This window comes from Ustilaginoidea virens, chromosome 6, assembly GCF_000687475.1.
Source record: "Ustilaginoidea virens chromosome 6, complete sequence".
Lineage (NCBI taxonomy): Eukaryota > Fungi > Ascomycota > Sordariomycetes > Hypocreales > Clavicipitaceae > Ustilaginoidea > Ustilaginoidea virens.
The window spans coordinates 553,629-579,542 of record NC_057321.1 but is presented as its reverse complement, the minus strand read 5'-3'; the positions used below and the strand labels follow the sequence as shown (position 1 = coordinate 579,542).

The 25,914-nt window shown below is 56.4% G+C and overlaps 8 protein-coding genes across 8 annotated transcripts; 5 read left to right on the top strand and 3 right to left on the bottom strand.

Moving 5' to 3' along the window:
• Positions 1-6,739: 6,739 nt before the first annotated feature.
• Positions 6,740-8,411, top strand: UV8b_07132 (uncharacterized protein; the record flags this gene model as incomplete). The annotated part of the gene is made up of 4 exons (XM_043144629.1): positions 6,740-6,870; positions 6,919-7,050; positions 7,251-7,416; positions 7,503-8,411. 4 exons carry the CDS (start codon positions 6,740-6,742, stop codon positions 8,409-8,411), a joined length of 1,338 nt encoding a protein of 445 aa, XP_043000564.1.
• A 553-nt stretch (positions 8,412-8,964) lies between these two features.
• Positions 8,965-9,819, top strand: UV8b_07131 (uncharacterized protein; the record flags this gene model as incomplete). The annotated part of the gene is made up of 1 exon (XM_043144628.1): positions 8,965-9,819. One exon carries the CDS (start codon positions 8,965-8,967, stop codon positions 9,817-9,819), a length of 855 nt encoding a protein of 284 aa, XP_043000563.1.
• A 1,074-nt stretch (positions 9,820-10,893) lies between these two features.
• Positions 10,894-11,921, top strand: UV8b_07130 (uncharacterized protein; the record flags this gene model as incomplete). Its single annotated transcript, XM_043144627.1, has 3 exons — positions 10,894-10,943; positions 11,085-11,469; positions 11,598-11,921. 3 exons carry the CDS (start codon positions 10,894-10,896, stop codon positions 11,919-11,921), a joined length of 759 nt encoding a protein of 252 aa, XP_043000562.1.
• Positions 11,922-12,366: 445 nt separating this feature from the next.
• UV8b_07129 (uncharacterized protein) lies at positions 12,367-15,616 on the top strand (the record flags this gene model as incomplete). Its single annotated transcript, XM_043144626.1, has 2 exons — positions 12,367-14,727; positions 14,942-15,616. The coding sequence occupies 2 exons, from the start codon at positions 12,367-12,369 to the stop codon at positions 15,614-15,616; spliced, it is 3,036 nt and encodes a 1,011-aa protein (XP_043000561.1).
• An 819-nt stretch (positions 15,617-16,435) lies between these two features.
• UV8b_07128 (uncharacterized protein) lies at positions 16,436-20,172 on the bottom strand (the record flags this gene model as incomplete). The annotated part of the gene is made up of 3 exons (XM_043144625.1): positions 16,436-17,318; positions 17,560-19,876; positions 20,127-20,172. The coding sequence occupies 3 exons, from the start codon at positions 20,170-20,172 to the stop codon at positions 16,436-16,438; spliced, it is 3,246 nt and encodes a 1,081-aa protein (XP_043000560.1).
• Positions 20,173-22,295: 2,123 nt separating this feature from the next.
• On the bottom strand, positions 22,296-22,908 carry UV8b_07127 (uncharacterized protein; the record flags this gene model as incomplete). The annotated part of the gene is made up of 3 exons (XM_043144624.1): positions 22,296-22,669; positions 22,729-22,798; positions 22,864-22,908. The coding sequence occupies 3 exons, from the start codon at positions 22,906-22,908 to the stop codon at positions 22,296-22,298; spliced, it is 489 nt and encodes a 162-aa protein (XP_043000559.1).
• A 1,282-nt stretch (positions 22,909-24,190) lies between these two features.
• Positions 24,191-24,424, bottom strand: UV8b_07126 (uncharacterized protein; the record flags this gene model as incomplete). Its single annotated transcript, XM_043144623.1, has 1 exon — positions 24,191-24,424. One exon carries the CDS (start codon positions 24,422-24,424, stop codon positions 24,191-24,193), a length of 234 nt encoding a protein of 77 aa, XP_043000558.1.
• Positions 24,425-24,956: 532 nt separating this feature from the next.
• On the top strand, positions 24,957-25,283 carry UV8b_07125 (uncharacterized protein; the record flags this gene model as incomplete). The annotated part of the gene is made up of 1 exon (XM_043144622.1): positions 24,957-25,283. The coding sequence occupies one exon, from the start codon at positions 24,957-24,959 to the stop codon at positions 25,281-25,283; it is 327 nt and encodes a 108-aa protein (XP_043000557.1).
• Between the last annotated feature and the right edge of the window lie 631 nt (positions 25,284-25,914).

The following is a 25,914-nucleotide window of genomic DNA, read 5'->3' as shown; positions in this document are numbered from 1 at the left end:
AGCTAAGGCTATTACTAAATTTAGTTAATCTTTTTAAACCTCGTACGATTAATACTAAATATCTAGGCATCTAAGTCCTAGTTTAACCTTAACCCTAATACAGACTAGAGTGGTAAGCCTGTTTGGCTTTATAACTTTAAGTTAAAACACTAGATCTAAGACTATAATCTCCGTAAGAAGCTGAAGTATAACTTCGTAGCCTAGGGATTAATGGAAGAATTCTTAGATATTAAGGAGTTATCTTTTGCCAAACTTGCGGTAGAAATGCGCCCTCCTAGTGCCTAGTATTAGGTTAATATAGATAATACTCGTTGCGACTTTCTTATAGTAAGTAATAATATATATCCTAGTATATCTAAGAGCTTACTATTAATCAATTCGTGCCAGCTTTTACCTTTCCGACTATTTAGCTATAGATCTCTATCACAATAACTAGATCTATTTGATGGCTTATATAACGATATATATCATAACTTAGGCTCATTTGATGATCCAATTCTATTCAGTCCAAATTAAAGTACTTACCGCCATATAGCTCGTCGACCTTAATTAAATCTAGTTATATTTGAAAATCCTAAGGAAGATTTTAATCGTAGTATAACTAAATCTAGTATAGGCTCTTATTATGATACGAATAATTGATTAATATTAATAGCTTTCCGGTCTGCATATAGTTTATTATATGCCTGGTCTGGTATTAATCAATATGATTATCTTGGCTATAATGGATCTGATAAAGGCGGCCAATCTTGTCCGAACTAGTGTCTTTACCTGATCTTACTATCGCTAGAGATATAGTTTCATTCGGTTTATATATCTCAATCTTTTGACCTTAGTCTAGTGCGAAGATATTAATATCGATATTGATAGATATATAGGTAGTAGGAACTAGGTAGTAAATGTATCGTTATCGAGTAGTCAATTAGGTCAGGGCGAAGACATCACGTATCATGTAGACTAATCTATTGAAACCTGTGACTAATTGGCACTACCTATCACCTTGAGGCACTATTTGTTGCTGTTTTGGTACTCATCTGGCACTACTATAGAATTACGTTACTGCAAAGTGGAACTAAAAGGTACTTTTCTGGCATAGTGCCAGAAACTACAACCGTAGCTGCATGGTATTTCCTATGTAACATGCCTGGCATCCCTGGCACCATGCCAACATAGTATATGACTAGAAACAACTATCTATAATGCCCCACTACTGGAACTTGCGCTGACAGACGCCCGTACTCAAGGAAGAGCGAAGCTCTTTGACGCGTTTTTCATCAAGGATGCCTTGTTCTAGACGATAAATGGCGATGACAAGTCTTGGGGTTTTGCCCATTATCGAGGTCAGGCGATGAACCGTTGCTACTTGCAAGGCTACGTTAGGTTGCCCCCATTTTGGCATTGATCCATTCCCAATTCTCTTCAGGTAGAAGCTGACGAGACTTTGGATTTGCACCTACAGTGTACGGCAAGCACCGTAATCGTTCCTGGATCTGAGATTCCGTTGCAACAACACTACATTGCCTAGGTATTGAGGTTTCACCAACCATGAATGTACTTCCCCTCCGATGGCTGCAATATTCTGTCTCGGTGGTACCTTTATCAGGGGATAGGTAACCTGCCTTTTGTTATTTTATTTGCCTCCCATCTGAAGCTCGGCTTTTACTTTCGCCTTCTCTCGGTGGCAACCATCCTCAAGTCCACGATAAGCTTTCCATATCCCTTCATGCAGGATGAAGCAGCCAACCGGTCGAATCTGCCGTACTGCCGCCACCTTGGTGCTCCGCGGCCGTGATGAAAGCCACGGCTTTGGAGTGGAGCAAGCAAGGCATAGCAGCACTGTCAAAGAATAACCAGAGAATATAACAAAAGACCAAGGAACATGAAACAAGAGACCCCAATAGCGACAAACTGGGTCTTTATCAGGCGCAGCCAACCTGGCTTGGGCTGGTCAGATTCTCATGTGCTGTCCTCTGCAACGTTGACATCCGTCCTCCATTCTGTATTCTCCAGGCCATCCAAGAACTCTGTCAATATGATCAAACACCTCGGTGAGGACGACTATACCCACTCCCGACCAGCCGTTATTCTCACGAACCAAGCCGAACCATGCCGAACCAAGGATCCTTCCCTCGCGGTGAGGATGCAACATACGCCAAGCCACCACACTTATCATTGCCGAGATAATGTCACGCAGTGCTGGTGTTGGATAAACGCGGGCCCAGCAGTCCTGGAGGGTGCGGGACGCGGTCTTACGTACGCCGTACGACGGAAGAGGCCAGTTGAAGCAACACAGAGAAGCTCTGCCACCGTGCCTGCCGGACATCAGATGAGCTGTTGATTCCGTGAGTTAGCAAAGGAGGCGCAACCGACTGTCCACTTTCTTGTCCTGTTGGAGCCATTATTATATCCAATGCGACAGATGCTGCTACACTGGGAGCAGGGCAAAGCAGCCAAACCAGCGCAGCTGTCTGACTTTTGGGCATCCAGATCCCACAAGCGCCTTGTTTGATTCTATTGAGCAGGTAGAGATGATGTTGCACCAAACTCGGCCGCGGCCACGTCACCACTGGTCGCGTTACGACACCCTATATATCCCTTCGCGACAGATGAGGAGAAGCTTTCGTTTCTTTTTGGGAAAGTTGAGCAAGGGGCGGTGCGCCGCCCTTGTGACACGGGTTTCCAAGCTGGAGACGGCGACTCGTAGGCGGCACTGCACTGTCAATGAGCCGAAAACTTGCTGCGCGCCCAGATTCAAGACGTGTGTCACTGTAGGCGCTGTGGCGCGGATAATGTCAGCTCCTCTGGTCCGGAATACAAAACTCCAGAATGTCTCTCGTCGCTGTCGAGAAAAGGTGTGCGCAATGCAGTGCCACGCAGTCCACAAGGAGAAAACGATACATCTCGACGTGAGCGGTACAATGCACGATGGTATGACTCTTTGGCTCGTACAAACCCCGATTTTGCCTCTTTCAAGGTTCCGCACGCCCTGGCCAACGGTTTGGACACTCGAATCAACGCTTCAACCCCCAGTCACTGTCATAGTCAGGGTTTTCATCGCCAACAAGCTGCCTCGACGGGAAAGCATGACCTGCGCAGGGGCCGGGCGACAGTTGCTAGTATACGCTATACGCCGAGATAAGTTCTGTGGTGGAGGAGTGTCCGATATCTCGGTCAACGAAACCGTTCGGGACGGGCACGAATGAGGCAGCCGCAGCGGTTTACTTGCTCTGGCCAATGTCCTACGCTGCACGTCTTTGCACCCCTACATGATGCGACTGGAAGCTGCTCCGTGATCTGTGATCCGTGATCCTTCCATTTTCCTTCGGCCAATCTTCGATTGCATGCCGCTGTTTTTTTTGACTTTGAAGCTGTCGTTTTGTTCCCGCCTCCCTGCAAACGTATTCCTGGTGTTCTGTTACATCATCTGAGCCAAGTGGCATCGCTTGTTGATCACGCTTGCGCAGACATTTCACACAAACTGGTCAAGTTCCGGTACGACGAGACTTCCATTTTGCGGATGGAAGGTGACACAAAGGAGACCCCAAGTGCTAATCCGCCTGTTGACGTACGGAGTACTCGACGTCGTCTTTACGATTTTGGTCAAGTTTCGCCACGACGGTCAATCGATCCCTCGCAAGCACTCGCAGTCAATTTGACCTGAGAAGCATCCAAAGCCATTGCAATAATCGCTAAGTTCTCTAAGCCTCGCAATCGCAGTATCGGACTCTATATATCCGTTGAACTTTGTTGAACAACGCACCTTGATGAACCGTCCACCATCTTGGAGGCGGGCCGAGACCAACGGCTGGGCCGGCTCGGTTCGAAAAGCTTGCTGCCCACGGGGCGTTTTATGAACCCAGGGATTGGCGCGCCAAGATATTTCTGGAGAGGTTAGGGTGGATGGCCCGCGGGCAGATTGTCGGCTAATGCAAGGTGGCAACCTCCTTGGTCAATTCGCCCCCAGCCTCCCCGATGGTATGTACCTGTACCTGGCCGCCGAAGAAAATCAAATTCAAGTTTTGACAGATGCAGGCCAGGGGGGGATGGACAAACTTGGAAATGGTGCATGTGGGTTCCAGAGCTGGTCAGCCCTAATTATAACCACCACCAGACTTGTTGCGAACACGAGTTGTTAGCGTCGACCAGCGCCCCCCGGCCTTTCCCTAGTGTGGGTAAGTGGGGGCTGATCGAAGCCAACCTGAAAAGCCACCCTTTGCTTCGCTGGGCCGACGCTTCTTCCAACTTCTCACATCCCATGATTCCCATCGATCCGTGTCGATCACTTCCCCGCCTGCCAAGCCTGTGCGGTACCAGCGGCACCCGTCGACCGTTTGGTTGTCCAACCGCTGGACGCTCGAGTCTCGATGTTCACCCTTGACCGGCACACCCAGGCAGTCTGCACGAAAGCAGCTCCGCATGGTCTGTTGACATTTGCAGTCTGAAGAGTCCTAAAGAGTCCTGAAGAGCCGGATATAGAGACAGCCCTTGTATTCTGCCGCTGTACTCCAGATGCCGGGTCTGCTTCCAGTCGTTGTTACCTTTTGCTCCCGGCCTCGTTGGAAATCGGATGCTTCGGTAGCCGAAACCCCTTTTCATTCGCACAACTAGGATCACTTCGTAATCTGGATATCGTCCGTGCGAAAATTGCCGATTGGCGCGCTTGCGCCTGGTCCTCACGTCTGTGGTTGCTTTTAATGAATTCGTGACCTTTGATGCCATGTCCTTTCATCTTGACCGGGGTTTCGACCCCAGCTTATGACGAGGACGTGACAGTGACGATATGCTCCGGCAAAAGCCGTCCACTTGTAGCCGTGACTGGCTGGACTCTCAATTTCGGATACGGCCCAAGTAGCAGGCAGTTGGCCAATTTCACTTCGCATTCATGGCACTTGCTACTGGCTGGGGCTGCATAGGGCGTAGGCGTAGGCGTTCGGCATCGGGTTCCAAGCCGGCCTCGTCTTGGCGATAAGTGCGGCTTGGCTTCGGCTTCCTCTTGGAAAACGCCTGGCTTGCAGGGGGTCAACCCCGGGGGGCGGTTTCATCCGCAGTGCACACCGTTACTGGCAAGCGAAATAAGAATTCATTTGCTGGCTGTACAATACGAGACGCAGAAATAGGTCGCAAGGGGCGCGAAAGGCGGTGCAGTGCATACCTAGGAAGCTGGACAAACTAGGCAGACGTGTCAATCTAATTGAAACAGTGCGCAAACACGGAAAAGAACTTGGAAGAGGGCGTAGGAAAGGAAATGAAAAAATGCAAAAATGCAAAAATGCAAATGCAGAAGCAAATGGAAATGGAAATGGAAATAAGCACTTGCATTGGGAAACTTGAAACAAAAAAGCCCGATCCTTGCATGCCCAGGTGCATGCTCGACAGTCAGTGAGTGGACTGGCTTGGACACGGCTGGTCAGTCGAAAGTTGTACAAAGTACCCCGTACGGAAGTTGTCTGCCACCAAGTTGCCCATGTACAAGCAACTCGATGCACCATGTCGCAGGCCGCATAGCCCTCTCATCACCACTTTCAACTCAACATCCAACATACCTACCAGTGACCACCTTGGCACGTCACCACGTCCCCGGCACAGAGAAACGCAGGCGCAATGTCACCTCAACCGGCGGGAGTCGGAACCCACCTGACGACGAGTGCTGCGATGAAGCGAATGAATGGAGTGACAAGTCGGGCCACAGACCCTCCCTGGCAAGCGGAGCGGACCTAGGATATAGACATGGAGCGCGAGGCTGTGCGCGGTGCACGGTCGGGGAACGTCACCGAAAACGAGGTGCCGAACGGTTGAGCAATTCCATTGTTCGTTGAGTAGAATAACTCCAGAGCCGCCAGTGCGGAGCTCGGAGTACGGAGAACCTTGTGAATTTGTGTGAGTTTGTGACATGGAGTTTGTGAGTTTGTGAAGACGGGCTGGTGCATCATGCAAGGCAGACGTGGTTCGTTCGTCGACCCTTTTGAAGGCGCCAAGGCCGGCCCGGCAGCATCAGGCAAGATGGAGGAAGGTAGGTTCAGTACCTGCCTGCCTAACTGGGCACTCTAGTCAAGGTCAATCAACCAATGACGAGCAAAGTGCTGAAGCGGATGTAAGCTGCCCTTTTTTTTCTTTTTTCTTTTTTTTTCTTCCTCTTTTTAATCTTTTTCCTCCCCCCCCCCCCCTCATCTTTTTTCGCTATGGACATTGATTGGGTTGGAAACCGGCAAAATAATCATGGATGCCCTCCTCGCGGGCTTCCTAGTGCTGTCACCACTACCACCGCCCTTTCAAGGTCAGGCCAGGCCAGGCCAGGCCAGGCCAGGCATAAGCAGGCATGCTCAGAACGGGCCGGACGGCACGCAGGTTCATAGTAGCATGCTCTATTTCTTCACGGGGCATTAGTGCCGTGAAAGGGAGTGAAAGACTTGGCCCCAGTCGCCCCCAGTCGCCCACCTCCAGCATCGCATCCAGGATTCCAGCTTTGGGAGGGTGAGATCCTTGCATGCACGGGGTATCTTTGCGATAAATCCACAACCATACGACGTACCGGCCAGACAAGACGTCACTAGCCACTACCACCTCGACCAGGCTGGGACGGATTTCCCAACTTCCCCATGTAGAGACATGGTTGGTCCCGAATCCAGCTAGAGACTCGAGGCTCCTGGTTGTCCTGTCCTGTCCTGTCCTGTCCTGTGCCCTGACGTTCCGGCAAAGAAAGCCGCTCTGTCCTGGCTGACACCACCCATCCGCATTGTGCATGGACTTATATCAGAGCCCGGCGCCCACCCTCCTGACCTGGTGGCCGTTCGCTACACCTCTCACTTCCCGCTTCACCCGCTTGTCTGATCTTTCATTATCACACCTTCGCTCTGGCACGTGCTCTTGGTTGTAGCCGTCTCAGCCTTGACTGATCATTCCCGTGTGTTGCTGGGCCAGACAATCAATTCCCGTCCATTGTGGTCCCGTCTCCGACAAAAAAGGAAGATTGCTCTGCTCACGTGTGCCTGAGCCTTGTTTGGTCGATTTCCTGCATACCGCCCTTCGTTATCCAACTAAGAGTCAACAAGAGTAAGGATCTTCAGATCACATTTCATTCATATTCGATTCACTCTCGCCCTTTTCCCCCGTACCCAGTCCACGGCAATGTCACGCTGTCCAGCTTAATGCCTTTTCCCTCACATCAGACCTGCTCTGACCTACGACGGGGGGAAAAAAAAATAATCTCTCTACCTGTCTTGACCCTGATGAAAACTTACTCTCGGTTATAGCATAATGAAGTCGTCTTTGGTGGCCTTCATCGGTCTCGCCGCCACCGCCAACGCGGCTGCTGAAAAGAAGCCTGACAGCCCTCCCCCTGCTGGATGCAGCACGTCTTACGATGGCAAATTCCAAGTCTCCATTTACTCCCTGGGAGATGCGAAGCGTGATCTCCAGGTAAGCCTTCCCGACCGTTTTCTGGCCCGTTTCCCGCGCCCATGTCGTGATTCGAGAGCGTTTCAAGACTGACGATGAGGATTTAGAAGCGCGCTTGCGGCGGTGAAGGCACTCTGATAATGACGCTGCACGACGGTGTTTTGAAGGACGCCAAGGACCGAACTGGCTCCATCGTCGCCAACTACCAGTTCCAGTTTGACGGTCCTCCTCAGGACAATGCGATATACACTGCTGGTTTCTCTGTCTGCAACAATGGCTCTCTTGCCCTCGGTGGTTCCACTGTCTTCCAGAGATGCCTCTCTGGGAGCTTCTACAACTTGTACGACCGCAACTGGGCCGCTCAATGCCAGCCCATTGAGATGGTGGTGACGTCTTGCGACGCTGGCAACAACCCTCCTTCGGGCGGCAGTGGCGGCAAACCCGTCGGCACGAGCATGGTTCCGACCGCCATCGTGACTGTCCTCCCGGATGGGCAGCCTCAGGTCCACAGCACCGTTGTTCCTGTTCCCATGTGTCAGATTGGAGATGGTCAGGTCCAAGCCCACACTACGCCTTGTGCTGCCGTCCCTCCCGTCAGTCAGATCTCGGATGGCCAGCCTCAGGCTCCAAAGGGTGCCCCTGCACTCTCTCAAATCTCGGACGGCCAGATCCAGGCTCCCACGGCCCGGCCTCCTCCCGTTTCCCAGATTGCAGACGGCCAACCCCAGGCTCCTACCAAGGCGGCTGCTCCGGCACCACCAGTCAGCCAAATCTCGGACGGCCAGCCGCAAGCTCCCAAGAAGACTGATGTCCAGCCGCCACCTGTCAGCCAAATCTCCGATGGCCAGCCGCAAGCTCCCAAGGAGACGGATACTCAAAGCTTTACCACGAGCACCGTGGAGAGCCATACCACTGCCGCTGAAAGCCAGAAACCCACACCCACCGCTGCCGCGCACAAGATTCTGCCTGGTCTTGCCACTGCTGCTATTGCGGTCATTGGTCTTGCCATGCTGTAATCTTGCTACGGCTTAACAATAGATTTCGAGCAGATGTGGCGGTCGCTGCCATTCATGACGCAGTTACAGCTGTGGTGGACGATGTTAGATGTTGCACTGGAGTCTTGTATGTCGAAAGATTGACCTTTGCAATCATGTCCCCCGGGACACGGGAGCATTTCCAATTTTAATGCGGTTTGATTCATGGACGATAATGTTGATCTTGATGGATTTGGAAGGACATATTTGTCCCAAATGGTAATAACTGGAATCACATAGGTAGCGTGTAGTACAAAAAGTCTCAACGATTGCCCACTTGGCTACCTGCAACAAAATGATGGATTCTTCCAAACTTGGCCTGTAGCACGTCATGAAGGAACGAGGAGTCCCGATGACTAAAAAGGGTAGCCCGTGAGAGCTGGCCTTGCTTGGCGGATTACGTAATACCCGGGGGATTTCCAACGCGAACCGGCGGGCACTTGCAGCAGCAACTCCCATCTCTCTCCGTCACAAATTGCCTGGAGTTGTTTCTTTCATTCCGCACCATCGCGAGGCCATCGTACCCCCAGCCGGCATGACGGAATACTGGAAATCCTCCCCAAACTACTGGTGCAAGCACTGCGCCACGTTCGTCCGGGACAGCAAGCTCGAGCGAACAAACCACGAAGCCACGGCGAAGCACCAGAACGCCATCAAACGCTCCCTGCGCGACCTGCACCGCACCCATGAGCGCGAGGAGCGGGAAAGAGAGCGAGCGCGGCGCGAGATCCAGCGCTTGAACGGGGTCGTCCCGGCCTCCCCCGCCGCGGACACGTCGCACCACCGAGGCGGCGGCAGCAGCGCCGAGCCCGAGGTGCACAAGCAGCGCGAACAGCTGGCGCAGCTGGGCGTCTCGATACCCAGCGCGTTCCGGGCGGACATGGCCATGCCCGGCGAATGGGTCGTCACGAGCTCGCGCGTGGTCGGGCCGGAGGACGGCGCGGAGGCGGGCCAGGAGAAGGCGGCCACGGGGGTCAGGAAGCGACGGGAGACGGAGGAGGCGCGGGCGGAGCGGGACGCCGTGCAGGGGCTGTTCAAGAGGTCGCGCAAGTGGGGGCGGGAGAGCAAGGCGTTGCGCGAAGGAGGCGAGGACGAGGAGCTGGACGCGCTGCTGAGCGGGGCGGTGACGCTGAAGAAGACGGGCGCGAAGGGCGAGGACGAAGAGGAGGTGCGTTTGGGTGACGGGGAGGGTCTGGTGAAGGAAGAAGCGCGGGACGAGTGCGGCGGCGTGGAAGCGGCGGCGGCGGCGGAGCGGTCAAGCGGCGGAAGCAAGGTGGAGGACGGGGCCGAGGCCGAGGCCAAGGTCAAGGTCAAGGTGGAGGAGGGCGAAGCCGGCGCAGGGCCGGTGGTGTTCAAGAAGAGGAAGCCGAAGAGCCTGCGGACGAGATAGGCGAATTCGGGGGGGCGATGCTGCCTCGCTGGCGATGGCTCACCGACGCCCACGACCGAGCGCCACAAAGGCCAGGCCACAAGCTGCTGCGCGGAGCCATCTCCGAACGTGTACCGTACATGTATGTTTTGTGCATCCCCCCCCTGCCCGACGAGCCAAGCCGTTTGGTGAGCTGCTGCTGGTCTGTCTGGCCAGCGGGGGGTGGGAAGGCCTGCAAGGCTTGACAGCTGGCAGCGAAGCGAGTGCGATGCCACGGCGGCGGCAAGTCGCGGCGAGCATCAGGGCCCGTCGGCGCGTAGCGGCTCACAGATGTTTTCCCTTGCGGCATGCATACATGCACTGGGCTGGTCGAGCCGGGGGCGCGTCCGACAGGGGCAAAGTGGCGGGCATCACTTTTCAGCGGGAGCATTTCGAATAGAAGGCAACATGGGGGGTCATTGAGCCGCCATGGCTCGTCGACGCTGAAAAACACCACGGCGTGATGATGGTCATGGGTGGCTTGACTCTGCGGGCGCTGGATCTAGTATTTCTAAGTCCAGGCCCGACAAACGTCAGGCCCGCAACATGGAAATGTCAAAGAGGCCCTACGAGGAGCACAGCGTTTTCGGTGCGACGCGAGTGACAGCCCAGGCCGCGCAGTTCGGCTTCTGTATCTGCGTCGGGCTGGAGACGACGATCTGCCTACGGAGTATTCCGTAGTAGTTACTCCGTAGTAAGAGGGGAAACCATGTTGGCGGCACGGCTAAGCCTGATGCAGCAGGGCGTGCATCAGTCGCCGCCGCTTACCAGGCCGCTGCTGTGATGTCATCTTTATTAAAAAAAAATAATAATAAACAGTTGACTCAAACCGTCCAGGTGCCAAGGCAGGTTGCGGAGATGTGACTCGCCAGGGCGGCGGGAGTTGCCCCTCTGTCTTCTTACCCCGACTTCGGATCCGTATGCGCGTCGAGGCAGTCGAGCAAACTCTGGCGGGATTTCCCCTCGTCCAAGCGACCCATCGCCAAGGGCATCTCGACAAGCCGGCTCCAGACCAAGCGCACACCGTTCTCTGCAGGCCCGATAATCTAGCCGCAAATGGCTTCCCACCCGCCCGCAAAGTGCTGCGCCGCAGGCAGCCTGTTTGAGTGTGCCGCCCATCCACGGTCGAGGGACGGGGCGCGCTGGAGACGCAGATTCGTCAAGCCGCCGGCTCTATGCGAGCTCCGCAGCGCTGCTCCCAGCAAAGCCACGCCATGCCGGGGGATCTAGGCTAACGAGAGTTGCAGAGGCACGCCGACGGGCCAGCACGCCAGGATTGACGGCAAAATCGACGTGTACGTGGCCACGCCCCCCGAGGGCAAGGCCAAGACGGGCTGCGGGATCCTCTACATCCCCGACGTCCTGGGCATCTGGCAGAACAGCCGGCTCATTGCGGATCAGTTCGCCCGGCGCGGCTACACCACCGTCGTGCTGGACGTGTTCAACGGCGACCCGGTCAAGCTGGAGCGGCCGGCCGGCTTCGACATCATGGCCTGGCTGGCCAGGGGGTCGGACGGGGACAACCCGCACACTGCCGCCTACGTGGACCCCATCGTCGAGGCGGGCATCAAGTACGTGAAGCAACTTGGCGTGGAGAAGCTCGGCGCCGTGGGATACTGCTTCGGCGCAAAGGTGAGCAGCGGCGTCTGGACACCGCCAGTCCTGCCGACCCGGCGGCCGTCGAAACCTGGGACAGGCCCCGTCCACTGCCGTGTACCGCCGTTCCCTGCCGTTACTGACGTTTCCTCACGCCTCGTTAGTACGTCGTCCGGCATTACAAGAGCGGAATCGCGGCCGGCTACGTCGCCCACCCCTCCTTTGTGGAGGAGGACGAGCTGGCGGCCATCGAGGGCCCGCTGTCCATCTCCGCCGCCGAGACCGACACCATCTTCTCCAGGGAGAAGCGCCACCGGTCCGAGGAGATCCTCAAGGACACACAGCAGCCGTACCAGATTGCGCTGTACTCGGGCACGGAGCACGGCTTCGCCGTCAGGGGGGACGTGGGGGTCAAGGCGCAGAGATTCGCAAAGGAGCAGGCTTTTGAGCAGGCCGTCGCTTGGTTCGACAACTTTCTGGTGGACTAGACTGGTTTCACGGGGGCGTTGTGCCCAATCTGTGGGGAGCGATGGACGCAGCATGTCTTTTTGCATGTTTTTCGATCGAGGCGAGGAGGGCGAATGGTAAAACACAGTGCGCAGTGCTCATTGCACACTATGGCCCGCCGTTTCGACGTGTCAGGCTATGATTCGGCACAGTGGCGCTAACGGTGAGCGGTCCACCGGCACTTCCAGCCATTGGCACCGCGTCAGGGACTCGACGACGTTGATTGGACGACGTCAACGGGCTACCTGGCCTAAAAAGCATCGCCGTGAAGCGTAAATCATAAACCATAAACGCACAACGGCTCACAAGCTCAATCACCGTCGCAGCCCGAGTATCGTCCGCACATCCCTGGCCAACGACTGCCCAGTCAATTGACCGACCCTCTCATGGTTCCATAAGCCATGATCTGCAAGCACACCCAGGGCTATGGCAGCGACCTTGGAACCCATCAGCACCCGCTCGCCTCTCCCGACGCCAGCCCCTCCGTCCGCCTCGCCTTCCACCACTCCTGCCCATGCATACCCATCCCCCGCGGCTCCGGCTCCGGCTCCGGGTGAGCCGTCCGCTTCCGAGGACGAAGCCCGCAGGGGGCGATCCAAGCTCCCCGTCTCCGGGCCCGCTCTAGCAGACCACAGCCGCGCCTGCGCCGACCACGCCTCGGCCTCGGCCTCCGCCAGGCCGTCCCGACCACGCCCGCCTTCCATAGTCAAGCCCCGTGCCAGGGACCCGAGCGGCTCCAAGGCCCGGACCGGCGAAGGCGTGCAGCGCCTCACGGCCGCCGAGATGCAGGAGCTCACAAGCTCGCCCGACTCGCTGCCCGTCGCTCCCGCGCCCGACCGACGACACTCCGTCGACCAGGGCAGGACCGCTGGTCCGGCTGCCCAAGGCGAGCGGCCCGGGCGGCGGCCGCGAAATCGCTCCCCAGACATGAGGCGCCTGGAGAGAATCCACACGGGCGTGCTGGCCGCCGGATGCTCCAGCGGGCCGGCAGCGCCTGGCCCCTGGGCGGATGCCCGTCCGCGGCGTTGCGCGCCGCGAACGGCGTCGACGCCGCCGCCGACGCGCTCATCGCGCCATGCGACTGCTGCCTCGAAACCTGCGTTCTCTAGGAGCTACTCGTACCACATCTCGCCGAGATCTCCGTTTCCGCCCTCGGGTAGCGACCTCGCTGGTGATGTGCTCAACGGCTATCCGCCCTCGTCAGCCGACAGGGTAGGCCCGGCCGCCGAAAGCGCTCACCAGAACCCGGCGGCGGAAGCGAGCCACGATTGCCCTGGCCCTATCCCGCCCGCTGAAAGCTTTCGCCAGAACCCGGCGGCGAACGCGAGCCACGATTACCCCGGCCCCAGCCCGCCGTCGCCTATACCGTCCATGATCCCCCTTCCACCAATGTCGCTCCCCACGCACCTGCAGCTGGAACTGGCCTCCCAACGGCCTAGCCCGCTGTACATCCACCAGTCGCGCTCAAACGACGTTCCGTACGAGTCGTACGCGGTCAAGCTGGAGCGGCTGAAGAACGTGCTGCTGGTGCCTCCGTACCTGGAGCGGACGCTCTACTTTGGCGCCTTGGCGTGCCTCGACGCGTGGCTGCACACCTTCACCATCCTGCCTATACGCTTCATCCTGGCCCTCGGAATCCTGCTCCAGTGGTGGGGTTACCTGGTCACGAAAGAGGTGACGTGGCTCTGCGGATTCGTGCGGCACGGGCTGGGACGACTGTGGAAGCGCGGACGAGCGAACCACCCCCGGAGACGGAGTGACGCCTCGGCGAATGACGCACCGCGCACCTCGAGTGGTGCTCGGGAGCCGTCCGCCGCCGCCGCCGCCGCTGCCGCGAAGCTTCCCGAGAGGCCTCGCCACAAGAGGATGCAGCGCCACGCCGAAGACGCCGGGCTCCCGCCCCCCCACCGGACCCGACAGCCCGGCCCGCAAACCGGCGGCGTGTTCCGTCACCGACGGGCCAAGTCGCTCCCCTCGGCCCTGTCGCCCTTCCACAAGGCCGACCTGCTCCAAGGCGCCGTCATCGTCTGCAGCTCCGTCGCCCTCATGACCCTCGACGCCAGCCGCATGTACCACTTCATCCGCGCCCAGTCGGCCATCAAGCTCTACGTCATCTACAACATCCTCGAGGTCGGCGACCGGCTGCTCTCCGCCCTCGGCCAGGACATCCTCGAGTGCCTGTTCAGCAGCGAGACGCTCTCCCGCGACGCCGCCGGCCGCTCCAAGGTCCTGCTCCCGCTCGGCATGTTCGCCCTGGCCCTCGCGTACAACTGCCTGCACTCGGTCACGCTCTACTACCAGGTCATCACGCTCAACGTGGCCGTCAACTCGTACTCCAACGCCCTGTTCACGCTGCTCCTGTCCAACCAGTTCGTCGAGATCAAGAGCACCGTCTTCAAGCGCTTCGACAAGGACGCCCTGTTCCAGCTGACGTGCGCCGACGTCGTGGAGCGCTTCCACCTGTGGGTCATGCTGCTCATCATCGGCATGCGCAACCTGGTCGAGGTGGGCGCCTTTTCCGTCCCGGGGGCCGGGTTCGACTCGTCGTCGCACGAGGACGGCGCGCCGGCGGTGCCGCTGCACTCGCCGTCGATCCTGCCGCACAGCTTCACGGCGCTGCCGGCGTGGATGAGGTCGGGCGAGGCGCTGTCGCCGTTTCTGATTGTGGTGGGGAGCGAGATGCTGGTCGACACGGTGAAGCACGCGTACGTGAGCAAGTTTAACAATCTGAAGCCGACGTTTTACGGGCGGACGCTGGATATTCTGTGCAAGGACTACTACACGAATGTACGTGCCTTGTTCGATGCCCCTTTTGTTTGTTTGTTTGTTTGTTTTATTCTTTATTTCTTGCTTGCTTCTTTCTTTCTTTTGCTGCTTTCCTCCTTGCTTGCTTCTTCCTTGCTTGCTTCTTTCGTGCCTTCTTTGCCAGATTCTTGCCAGACTCTTTCGGTGGCCCAGAAACCATCAATGCTAACTGCTCTGCTTTGCCCCCGTTCCCCAGGCCTTCGCCATGCCCTCCCTCACCAAGAGGCTCGGCCTCGCCGTCATCCCCCTTTCCTGCCTCTTCATCCGCGCCTCCATACAGACGTACCACATGTTCCTCTCCACCCACGTCCCCATGCCCCCCCCGCCGTCCACCCAGACCTCCCTCTCCGACGCGTCCGCCGTGCCCTCGTCGCCCGCCATGATCGTCGCCCTCGGCCGCTTCGACGCCCTGCTGCGCGACTCCCTCGGCCGCGCCACCTACGGCTACCCCTACGGGTCGCCGCTCAACTCGCGCCCCTGGTACGCCTGGACGGCGGACGACCTCATCGCCGCGCTGACCATGGTCGTCGTCTTCTTCATCATCTTCCTGCTGCTGCTGATCGTCAAGCTGCTCCTGGGCATGGCGCTGCTGCAGTACGCGCGCAGCAGGTACGCCCGGATGAAGCAGCACGAGCGGCTGGTCGCCCTGGGCCGCGGGGCGCGCGAGGGCTACGACGCGTCGGGCAGGCGGGTCGGCGGGAGGGGCGACGTCGAGGTCACCGACGACAAGGCGCGGTGGATCAGGGCCGATGCGTCGGAGGGGCTGGGCTCCGTCGGGGGCGACGAGGCGGCGCGGGCGGGGAAGAGGCCCGTCGAGGGGGAGTACATGGGCGTGGCGCGGTACGACATGGTCGGCAAGCGGATATGGTAGCGTGTGTGGTCCGACCCGGCGCCCGGCCGGTTTGCAGCATTGCCTCGGCGGACAGGACAGGACAGGACAGGACAGGCCTTGGCTGGGCGGTCCCGCATGGGCAGGCAGGCAGACAGGAAAGCGCTGCCGGAATGCCCGGACGCGCCATCCCGTCACTCCCAGATTCAGCTGCAAGCAGAGAAGCAGCCAGCAACGACGGCACCGCAGCCACGGTGAAGCTCCACAACCACGAGTCCCTAGCCAGACCAGTCTACCAATGCTGAGGACCCAGTTCCGCATGCTGCATGCGCTGCGTCGTGCACGATGGTGCATGCGAATACTGCACAGCACCAGATGGCCTTCTGGGCCAACTCGGACGTGCAGCACGGCTGCAGGGTGAATCGCTAGATACGCTCTTCATGGTGAGTAAGTAGTCTGGCGGGCTGTCGGCCAGCCCTTGGACGTGGCGTGTTCCCGCTCCCTCGTGTCGTGTCGCCGTCTGAAGCGGACGGTGGATGGCCGGCGTTGAGCAGAACACTGACGGCATACGAACCGCAGCGCAGCGACCTGTTTATAGAACCAAATCGAAAGACAAAGAAAGATGACAATGAAAAAAGTGAGACATGAAATTGAAAAGGGGAGCAGAGGCCAGATGAAAAGTTGGCCTGCCGCTGTACCAGGTGGCACCCACCTCACGCTTTACTCACTCTCGCCGTTGACATACTCTCAAGTGCAGTCGTCTCTTCGTGGCAGCTTCTTTTCTATCATTAAAAACAAAAATACGCCCGTCGTTCAATCCAAACCCGCTCACGTCCACGCTCCATCCTCCGCCCCTGGCCCTCACCCTCGTAGGGCTTGCACCATGCGCTGCACCATCTGTCGGGTATCTTGCTCCAGCTGCTCCTCCGGCTCCCCCAGCACCTCGTCAAAAACACGCAACAGCTGAGGCGTCAGCTGCTGGACAGTGGGGTTGGACAGGTCGTACAGCTTGTAGATGCACTGGAAGATGGGCTCGTTCTCCTCGTAATCCTCCGTCAGAGGCAGGACGTTTACGACCGGCGGCAGGGCCTGGGCGATGAAGCCGTCGTCCGGGTGCTTCATCATCATGCGGCACAGGCAGCCCGCCACGTTGTCCGTGATTCGCACCTCGTGCACCGACAGCATCGGCTCGAGCTTCTCAAACAGCTGCGGAAACAGGGGAACCGTCTTGCCGGTCTCGGCCGAGTTCAGGATGAGCAGGCCGAGCGCGTAGGCGGCGTTGGATTTGGTAAGTTTGTCGTGGTCCGACAAGCGGCGCACCAGGTTCTGACCAAGAGACTCTGTGAACGGGCTGATGGCCTCTCCAGTGTACTTGGCCACCTCGGCAATGGTGCCGACGGCGGTGGAGCGGTGGACGTCTTCGGTCGAGGCGACCAGCTTGAGCACGGGCTTCTCGAAAATCTTCCACAGCTCGCCAAACTGAGGTCCCAGAGCAGCCGCTAGGCCGGCGACGACGTCCAGGGCCGTGTCGACAACCAGCCAGTCGTACTCTGAGGAGCCGGCGTCAACCTCGTACTCTTCGTCCTCGGCCCCAAGGTCTTGTTGGCAAGGGTGTGAGCGGGTGATGAGAGAGCCGATGACGGAAACCAGCTCTTGCAGCATACCCTCCTTGGCGGCCAAGACGGCGGGGCCACACGACTTGAGGGTGGCGGCAACGTTGCGGTTAACCTCGGTAATCACAGTCCTGAATCTCCCAGTTAGCCTGTAGCCTCTTGATTCTGATACAGATTGGGGAGTCGTGTAATAAAAAAGAAAACAAGCCTCAGTCGAATCAGAAGCAGATTAGACGCGTTCTCAGCACCCGCAATGTTGCGTCTGAGTGAGCTGGGTATAACGCAAGGTATTCATCATTTTCGAAGGACTCGTCGGAGCAGAAGAAAGACGCAAAAGCATTAAGAAAAAAAAGAGGCATGCACCACACCTACCGATCACTGTCAGCCGTCCAGATGTCCATCGTCGTCTTGTGCAATGCCTGTCCGATCTTGACAATCGACTGAGGGGGGACTGGGTTCGGGGGCATGCCAGGCTGCCACTTGCGTCCAGGCCCTTCTTCCCACACCTGGAACACACGGCTATAGATGCGCCACAGAGTGGATACGGCATTCTTGCGGCAGCCCTCGTACGTGTGTTCGGCAAACGGCATGACCTGGGCGATGGCTTTCTCGACATATGATTCCAGGTGGCTGCTGCCACACGAGTTGGAAATCACGTCGCCGAGGGTGTCGATGGCAATTTCCTGCTCCATTGCCACGGCAGTAACAGCACCAAACTCTCCGAGGTTTGCGAGGTCGTCCAAATCCTCCCAGTCGTCCTCGCCGCCAGCCGCGATGATGGCGTCTTCTTGGGAATTGGGGACCTTGAGCTTGACGCGCTTTCCGCCAATGATGGCACCTTCACCGAGCTGGCTGGGGTCGACGCCGGGCAAATCAATCTCCTCTTCTTCGAGCTCCAATGAGGAAAACAAGCCCTTGAAGACGCCCTCGAGGAAGTGGTCGAAATCGGTACCATAGACCTTGGACAAGTTGGACCACAGGATGAAGCTCGTCTCCTTCAGCCGAGGGTTGTCGAGGTGGAGAGCCTCCTCGCTGGCCTTCATGAGATCCATAACAAACGGCTGGAACGTCTCGGGCCCAATTGCCAATGCGATGCGGCTCAAGCTGTCGCAGGTGGCACTGCGCAGGCTCATGGCCTCGTTACTCTCCTTCAGCATGACGAAGCGGCCGAGAGCCTTCATGGCGCCCTCGAAGAAAGGCAGGAACTCCTTGTCCATGGCCGAGGCAATGGCGCCAATAGCAGAAGCGGCAGCCGCTTTGATGCCGTAATCCTCGTGGTCCAAAAGCTTAATCATGGGTCCGATGAGATTCGGGCCGTACTTGGCCATGATCTTGGTGTCGACGCAATCGCCAAAGGTATCGAGAGCGCCGCATGCGCAACGGACGATCCTGATGTTCTTCTTATCCGTGGCGCCCTGCGAAGCGGATTCCAGGTTCCTCAAAACGGCGGAGATGATTTCCTCATGATGGCGAGACATTTCATCGGCCATCTCCTCGGCCAGGTGGATCAAACCGACCAAGGCAGCATGCCGAACCTGAATGTCCGAGTCACATAGCAAGTTGATGACGGTGGGCAGCAAGGGTTGAAGTTGGGTGGAGAGGAAGTCGGGGGCACCCTCGGCCACGTTGCCAAGAGCGAGCATAGCAGACATGCGGTAGCCAGGCTCCGAGTTGGCGGCGTAGGCGGGAAACTGCTCGAGCATGGGCACGACAACCAGACGAGGGGGGAGTTCGGTGGCGAGGGTGTTGATGAGGCTGATGGCGCTGCGGGCAGGGGTAAGATCCTCCTCATCTTCATCAGCGTCAAGCTCGGTGACAATCTCCATCGACTTGACCATGAGCTCGGCGGCGACATCCTTCATACCTTGGATCTTCATTCGGCGGAACTGCACACACTGGATGAGCCAGCTGAGAGCTTGGGTGCGCGCGTCATCCTCGGCGTTTTTGTTGCCGCCAAGATCCATCATGAATCGCAAGAGGTCTCGAAGATGGGTTGCCAGAAAGCTAGGGTCGCAGGCGAGGTAGGAGTGGAATATTTCAAAAATGGTCTGGTAGCTTTCCTCGTCCTCGGCCTCAACAGTAACCTTGAGAAGGTTGACCATGTTGGGAATGAAGCTCTGGACGATCGCGACGGCTTGAGGGTCCTCGTCAGGTTCAATGTTCATGAGGATAGCACCGACAGCCTGAACCACGTTGATACGTACTTCCTTGCTGTCGGGGTCCTCAATGCGGGATTGGAACAGCTCGAGAAGCTGATGAGTGTACTCTTCGAAGTGATGGGGATTCTCCTCCAACATGGAAAAGAGAATGTAGGAACCAACTTCTCTGTACTGGATATTGTCACTGTTGTTCAGCGGCAAAACCTGCTTCATGAACTCGTCGCCGTCGCCATTCTCCATGTCCAGGCCGACCAAGCCGGCAACCAGACGGCCGAGAGCGTGGCGGGCAGGCGCAAAGCTCTCCTTTAAAGCCCCCTCCAGCAAATGCGAGCGAGCAAGAGGCTTCTTTTCTTGAGCAGTACTGTCCCAGTGCTTGGGGGCAAACCGCAGGGCCTGGACGGCTGCTAGCTGTCGAATGGCGGCATCATTGTGAGTGAGGGCGATTTCGACGAGCAAGATGAGCGACTCGGGCTTGGAGTAATAGTTTTTTTGGAGATTGGCCGTGACGGCTTTGACCTGTTCCGTGTTTGCTGAACAGTAGACGGCAGTTAGCAAAGGCTGTGGTTTCCTCGTCCGGGGCAAGAGCAATACATTCATTGGCTTGACAAGTCGATACAACCCGACGGCTCATTGTCTACCCACCAGGCGGAGGGCAAGGGACTGAGAGTCTATCCCATCCGACGTGACGGCGAGTAAGATGTGCGGGCCGAACAAGCAGAAACACAGAGGGTAGGCGAAGGAGGAAAAGGCCGCGTGTGTGATGTTTGGGTATGCACTTACGGACTTGGCTGGCCTGCAGCAACTGCGCAAGCTTGTCCCTATCCATAGTTGCCGCTTCGCTATGCAACGCTTATGCGACAAAGACGACAAAGACGACAAAGACCAGAAAAGGGAACAAAGAAAAAAAAAAAAAAAGGTGGAGGAGGATGGAAACGGTCAAGGGATAGGGAGATGAAGAGGAAAAAAAAAAAGAAAAAAAAAAGAAAAAAAAGAGGGCGACGACCCCGCCGCGAATAATTATATCGCGGCAGAAAAAAAATTAATTGAGCTGATTAAGGGGTGGTGAGCTGTCGCCCCGCTCAGAAGGAGGGGCAAGTTGAAGGTTGCGGCCTGTTGGCCACGCCGTGCAGTTCGGTACAGTGTCCGCAGAACCGCGGCAGCTTGGTGGGTACGTGTACGGAGCCCGGGGTTACTGCAGTCTGGTCAGTACATACATGTACCGTACGACATACCGTACGGTGCATGTAGTGCTCACTGTACTGTACGTGGCAAGCGATGCCACACTGTACGGAGAAGAAACTCTGCAGGAGAAAAGGCAAATTTCAGGTCGAGATTGGCCAGCCAGCCACGCCCGAGGCCGAGCCAGCTTGCCATTGCATGCCATTGCCCGCCATTGCATAGAGACAATCATACCCGACCTATATCACCTATATCCCGTGGTAGCAGCAGGCTCATTTCTCTTTGCTAACCGGGTTGGTGTTGACTGTCATCCATTGGGCTCAACTCGGGCCAGAGCGAACCCGCACACGCACAGGGCTGGGCAGTCTTGCTTGGTTGAACACCTGCGGTAGCAGGTCTGCAACCTTTGAATCTCGTCTCATCTCTTCTCTCCCGTCTCGTCTCGTCTCGTCGCGTCGCGTATCGGTGTCAAATACCCGCCAGCCGCACGCCAGCCTGCGCTTCTCTGCCTCTCGTCGGTCAGAATGCAGTCGGGGGTGGCTAGGCTTATCGTTGCATGTTGACCGAGGCTCTTGGCACGAGCGGTAACTACGTGGACAGCTTTATCTTCGTCGGATGGACCCCAGACTTGCGAGCCGATCGCCAGAGCGGGCGGCAGCAATCCAGGGTCTGGTTGGCGTCAATGAGAACGGTTGCCATATTTGAGCGTTGCATCAAGACTCTTGTCCCGTCATGGAGTCTGGGAAGTTACCGCGATGATGATGTGATGATGTGATGATGCCGATGCCGATGCTGATGCCGATGCTGATGCTGATGCTAATGCTGAAAATGATAAGGAAACGGCCGGCATTGAGTGTTGACGCTGCCTCCGACCTCGAGAAAGAACATCACAGCAGGGAGGCAGCCAAGCGGGAGGAAAACAAAAAAGACTTGTGCGCGAGTCCGGACCCGGAGCAGAAGCTGTTAAATACCTAGGTTTGTACTCTGTACTCGTGAATGAATCGGCGCCAGGGGTCTTCCAGCCACCGCAGGGTCAAGGAATCGTGTGGAAACGCGTACGGAAAACAGAGGAGGCAATCTCGCTTAGGCACGGAGTAGCAAACTCGGTTGTCAACTCGACAACGCCTCCCGAGTACCCTGGATTTTGCAGCAACTATTCGGATGCGTGTGTTCCTTTGTGGCCGCACTCAAGCACTGGTCCTTTGACATGCTTTTGGGCACCAAACCCAAGTCCTGCATCTCGGCTTGCTGTTTAGCCGCTGCTACAAATTCCCACGATACTTGCGCCTGGCCGGATTTGATGTTCCGCAAAAATCGCAGCTACGCCTGGCAGTTGAATCCCTTTACCCGCTCTGACCATGAGTGGGACTGCGAAAACTGGTATAACATGGATAGAAATCTCTTTCTTTATTAGACGACCCAGCTGTGTGGTAGTTTTACTATCTAAATATTTAACCCATGAGCATCCCAAACCCGGTCTGACTATGAGTGGGACCGCGAAAACTGATATACCATTGATAGAAATCGTTATTATTAGACTACCCAGCCGTGCGGTAGTTTTCCTATCCAAACATTAAATCCAGCAGAGTCCAGACCAACGAGCATCCCAAACCCGGTCTGACCATAAGTGGGAGCGTGAAACCCGATACAAAATGGATAGAAATCTCAACATTCTTGACTACCCAGCCGTGCGGTAGTTTTCCTATCCAAATACCAAATCCAGCAGAGTCCAGGCCAACGAGCATCCCAAACCCGGCATTCCACGCTTCTTCACTTAGGAACGCAGATATATCTGCCTTTGCAAAGGTGTTCGCAGAGGGGGGCCGGATTCGCACGCAAAATGTCGTCCACGCTGATGCCTCGCGTGTCCCCAATCTTTTGGCACGTGTCGCCTGTCTGGATTCTGTACGGGACGGCGTCAGGAGCGCAGTAATCCTTCTGATCCTCCTTCAACAAGTTAAATTGATGAATCCACCAGAACGTGCCGAGCAGAAGAACGAAGAGCACGAAACCAGCGAAAACTAGCGTCTGCTTCTCTTCTCTCCACGCCCTTTCCTCCTTCGTCTCCTTGTCCGGGAAGTACTCTTCTGTATCACTATCACAAGCCAAGAACTTGGACATGGTGATGGGCTTGGCGGTCTGTGCTGACGGAGACGCGGACGGGGAAGATGGCGCGGCGACAGACGGCCTGATCAAGACAAACGTTGCTGTGTGCGGTGACGATTTTTTTTTAAGGATGCAGCAGCATCCGAACGGAAAACAGATGTAGGTACCTTTCCCAGCTTGTCAGTGTGTAAACAGATACAAAACAGTTGAGAGCAAGAAGGGGTTTCCTTACAGCGACGAGAATATCAATGTCGAAGTTGTTTGCTCGAAAGTGCATTTGACGGAGGACGTGTGGCACAGATATATACGCGGAGGAGTCCGAGGTAGGAGGAAGAAACAGAGGTCACCAATTGTGCTTTGCGAGGGCATTTCAGGTGTTCTCGTTGATTCATGACGCTTGTATTGATGCAGCGCAGAGGCCATGGCGCGATCCCCCTTGATGGCGCGATGCTATCTGCGGCGCGATTCCAAAGTGTAAAGGCCAACAGTCTTGTGTAGTGCGTCACGATTCTGTGGTCCGCGTCGACTGCGCTTTCTCATGGGAGAGATGGATCATCTTGGAGAGTCCGATAGTTAGGGTCATCATGTCATGCATCGCAGGGTGCATGTATGAAGCCCATAACGCCGCGCTTTGTGTGGCGTCACATTCTAGTGCAAGATCATGCCATCAACGAGGCGGACATTCCGATAGCTTATGTTTAACATGTGCCTTTCCCACGCATTGCATTCGTAAGAGTTCTCCTCGCAGTAGCAGTGTCCAAAGTCCCCTTGCCTAGACATTGAAACGAGGAGGTGCATTTGATAGACGAACTTCAACGCTCATTATTTTCACATGGAGGCCACGATGGAGAGACACATATTCAGCGAGCAACAGGACGGAGAGCGCTTTTTACATGTAATTTAAATGGTCAGGTACTTGGCGCTACGGAGTCGGTCTTGGTAGAGGATTGACTGCATTTGATTTTAGTAGTCGCTATATATGGAAAACTATATGGAGAGGTACATTTGCATGGAATGAGTCCTGTGTCGGTCCGCTATATATGGAAAACTATATGGAGAGGTACATTTGCATGGAATGAGTCCTGTGTCGGTCCGTAAGCCGCATCGCGAGCAGGCCAGGCACCAAATTCAGCATGCTCGATGACACAACCTTACTATCCTCCGGCGCACTCCGCATTCACATGTCAACCTATCGTCTAGATTTCGGCCGTCAAGCAGACGGCCATGTCCGATTTCAGCTGCTTTGGAAAAAGAAGGCTTGATGAGATGAATCAATACTCTGCAGGCGGCCAACAAGGAGATTTCTAGCCCCCTGCCTTATTGGTGGGGCGGTACCCCGCCTACGGACCGCCCCACCTAGATACCCGACACCCGACACCCGACACCCGACACCTTCTCTATTAGGTCTGGTACCTAGGTACCTAGATAGGTTAAACCAACCTTCAAATCTTATCGCTCGGCAACAGCGATTGAAAGACGCAACAGAATCCACGCCAGAACCAGGTACGCACACTCCACAACCGGATCAAACTCAATCGAATCGTTAATCACAAGCCAGCTCATTCTTGCACGCCGCCAAGCCGAGAGTCATTGGATGGGACCGCTAGTCCAGACTCTGGCAGACTGAAGCGAAGACCTTGCACGCCGCCGCCGGGAGCAGTACACAGTCTTCGAGCATCCCTTGGAATACGGGAAGAGCTGGGTCCTTGACGGCCATTCTTATTGAAAAGCCTTGGGGTGCGGAGTACCATGGCACGAAAACAGGCGATACGACACTCCATCTGCGCGGACATCCACTAGAAGCTCATAGCAGACCGTCCGGAGCGCGGCAAGTCGTCGTCAGGAAACCGAGACAAGAGCGAAACAGAGCCAAGCCAAACAGCGGCACCGGACGCGGCCAAAGCGCACGCCAACGACCGAACCAGTCTGTCTGCCGCCTCGACAGACCACCACATCAGCCCGCTGACCGCCATTTACCACCCAAGCTCGGCTGAGAAAGAAAGAAACAGGGCGCACATGTCGCGGGCGCGCATGAGCCGCAGCATGCGCTTTGCCGCAAGGATCGTCGCGTCGGCGCCAGTCCTGAACCTTGTCGTGCACTACCGGGCGTGGTGAGTCCTTGCGGGTTGGCGCCATGTCGTCCGGTACAGCGTTACTCCGCAGACCTTTTCATGACGCCGCGTCAAGCTACGTGGGGATGTACCTAAGGCCCCAGGACGGATGTGCTGTTTGTCGCTTTGTGCCAGAGCTTGTTTTCGCCAGATGCTAGGGGTGCTTTGAAATCCGGATTGCAGGACATTGCATCTGCGCCTAACAACCTTCATGATGTCAGCAAGCGGATGGGTTCGTCTGAGCGGCCGACTGATTGTCGCAACAACCTGCCGAGGGCAAAGTCGCAGGTACTTTGCATGGCGAGGGACCGCAACTTGGTGCCAAGAACAAGTCCATGATATCAAGACCTCTGGCAACTTTGACTTTGGCGGACGCATTTTCATGCGCGCCCTAAGATTTCCCTGGCAAAGTCTAGAAGTCATCACGGGATTTCCTTGGGGTTCAGCAAGAGTGTTCTGGGAAGCCTATGATTCACTTGTCATCATTGACAGTGGCCCCGAGACGTTATGCGATGGAGAAATACGGGTCGATGGAGAATAGGGTGTAGAAACAAAGGGGCCAGCGGCTTCTGTCATGTTAGTCTATGACGGGGACACAGGCGAGCAGGCATTCGCCCAAGAGTCAGACCACAAATGGTACGATGATGCGGCGTGCATACAAGGCGGAGAAGCGATACCGTCATAGCGACATTCTGGATCTCAAGGCTCGATGCCCCCGTTGCCAAACTATGTCCTAGTGACAATCCTAAGCAATGGATCGTGAAAGCTTATGTGCCCGTTACCTGGGACAAGATCATCCCTGGCTACGTGCCTCATTTCTAAGGGCTTGGACGAGCGAGCCATTCCCGTCGTTTCGACTGATCATCTGGCGCACTTGCCTCTCTGCAGTCAAGAACACGCTGTGGCCGAGGGCTGGAATAGATGTCTGCGCTAGCCTAGCCAGACAGGCAAGACAACAGACAATGGTCAGGAAACCGTCCATCTCCACGACGTCAACGTTATCGCGCCAATGCAGCCGTCATGGCGACAGGACAATGACGCCAGGACTCCCCGGACCCCTGGTTGCGACCGTAAGGGCCGGCGCGGCATCGGCGAGGGCGAACTTGATGACGATTACGCCTGCTCTCTAGGAAAACACTGACCTAGTAGAGGATTGAGCTGAAGGAGGGAGC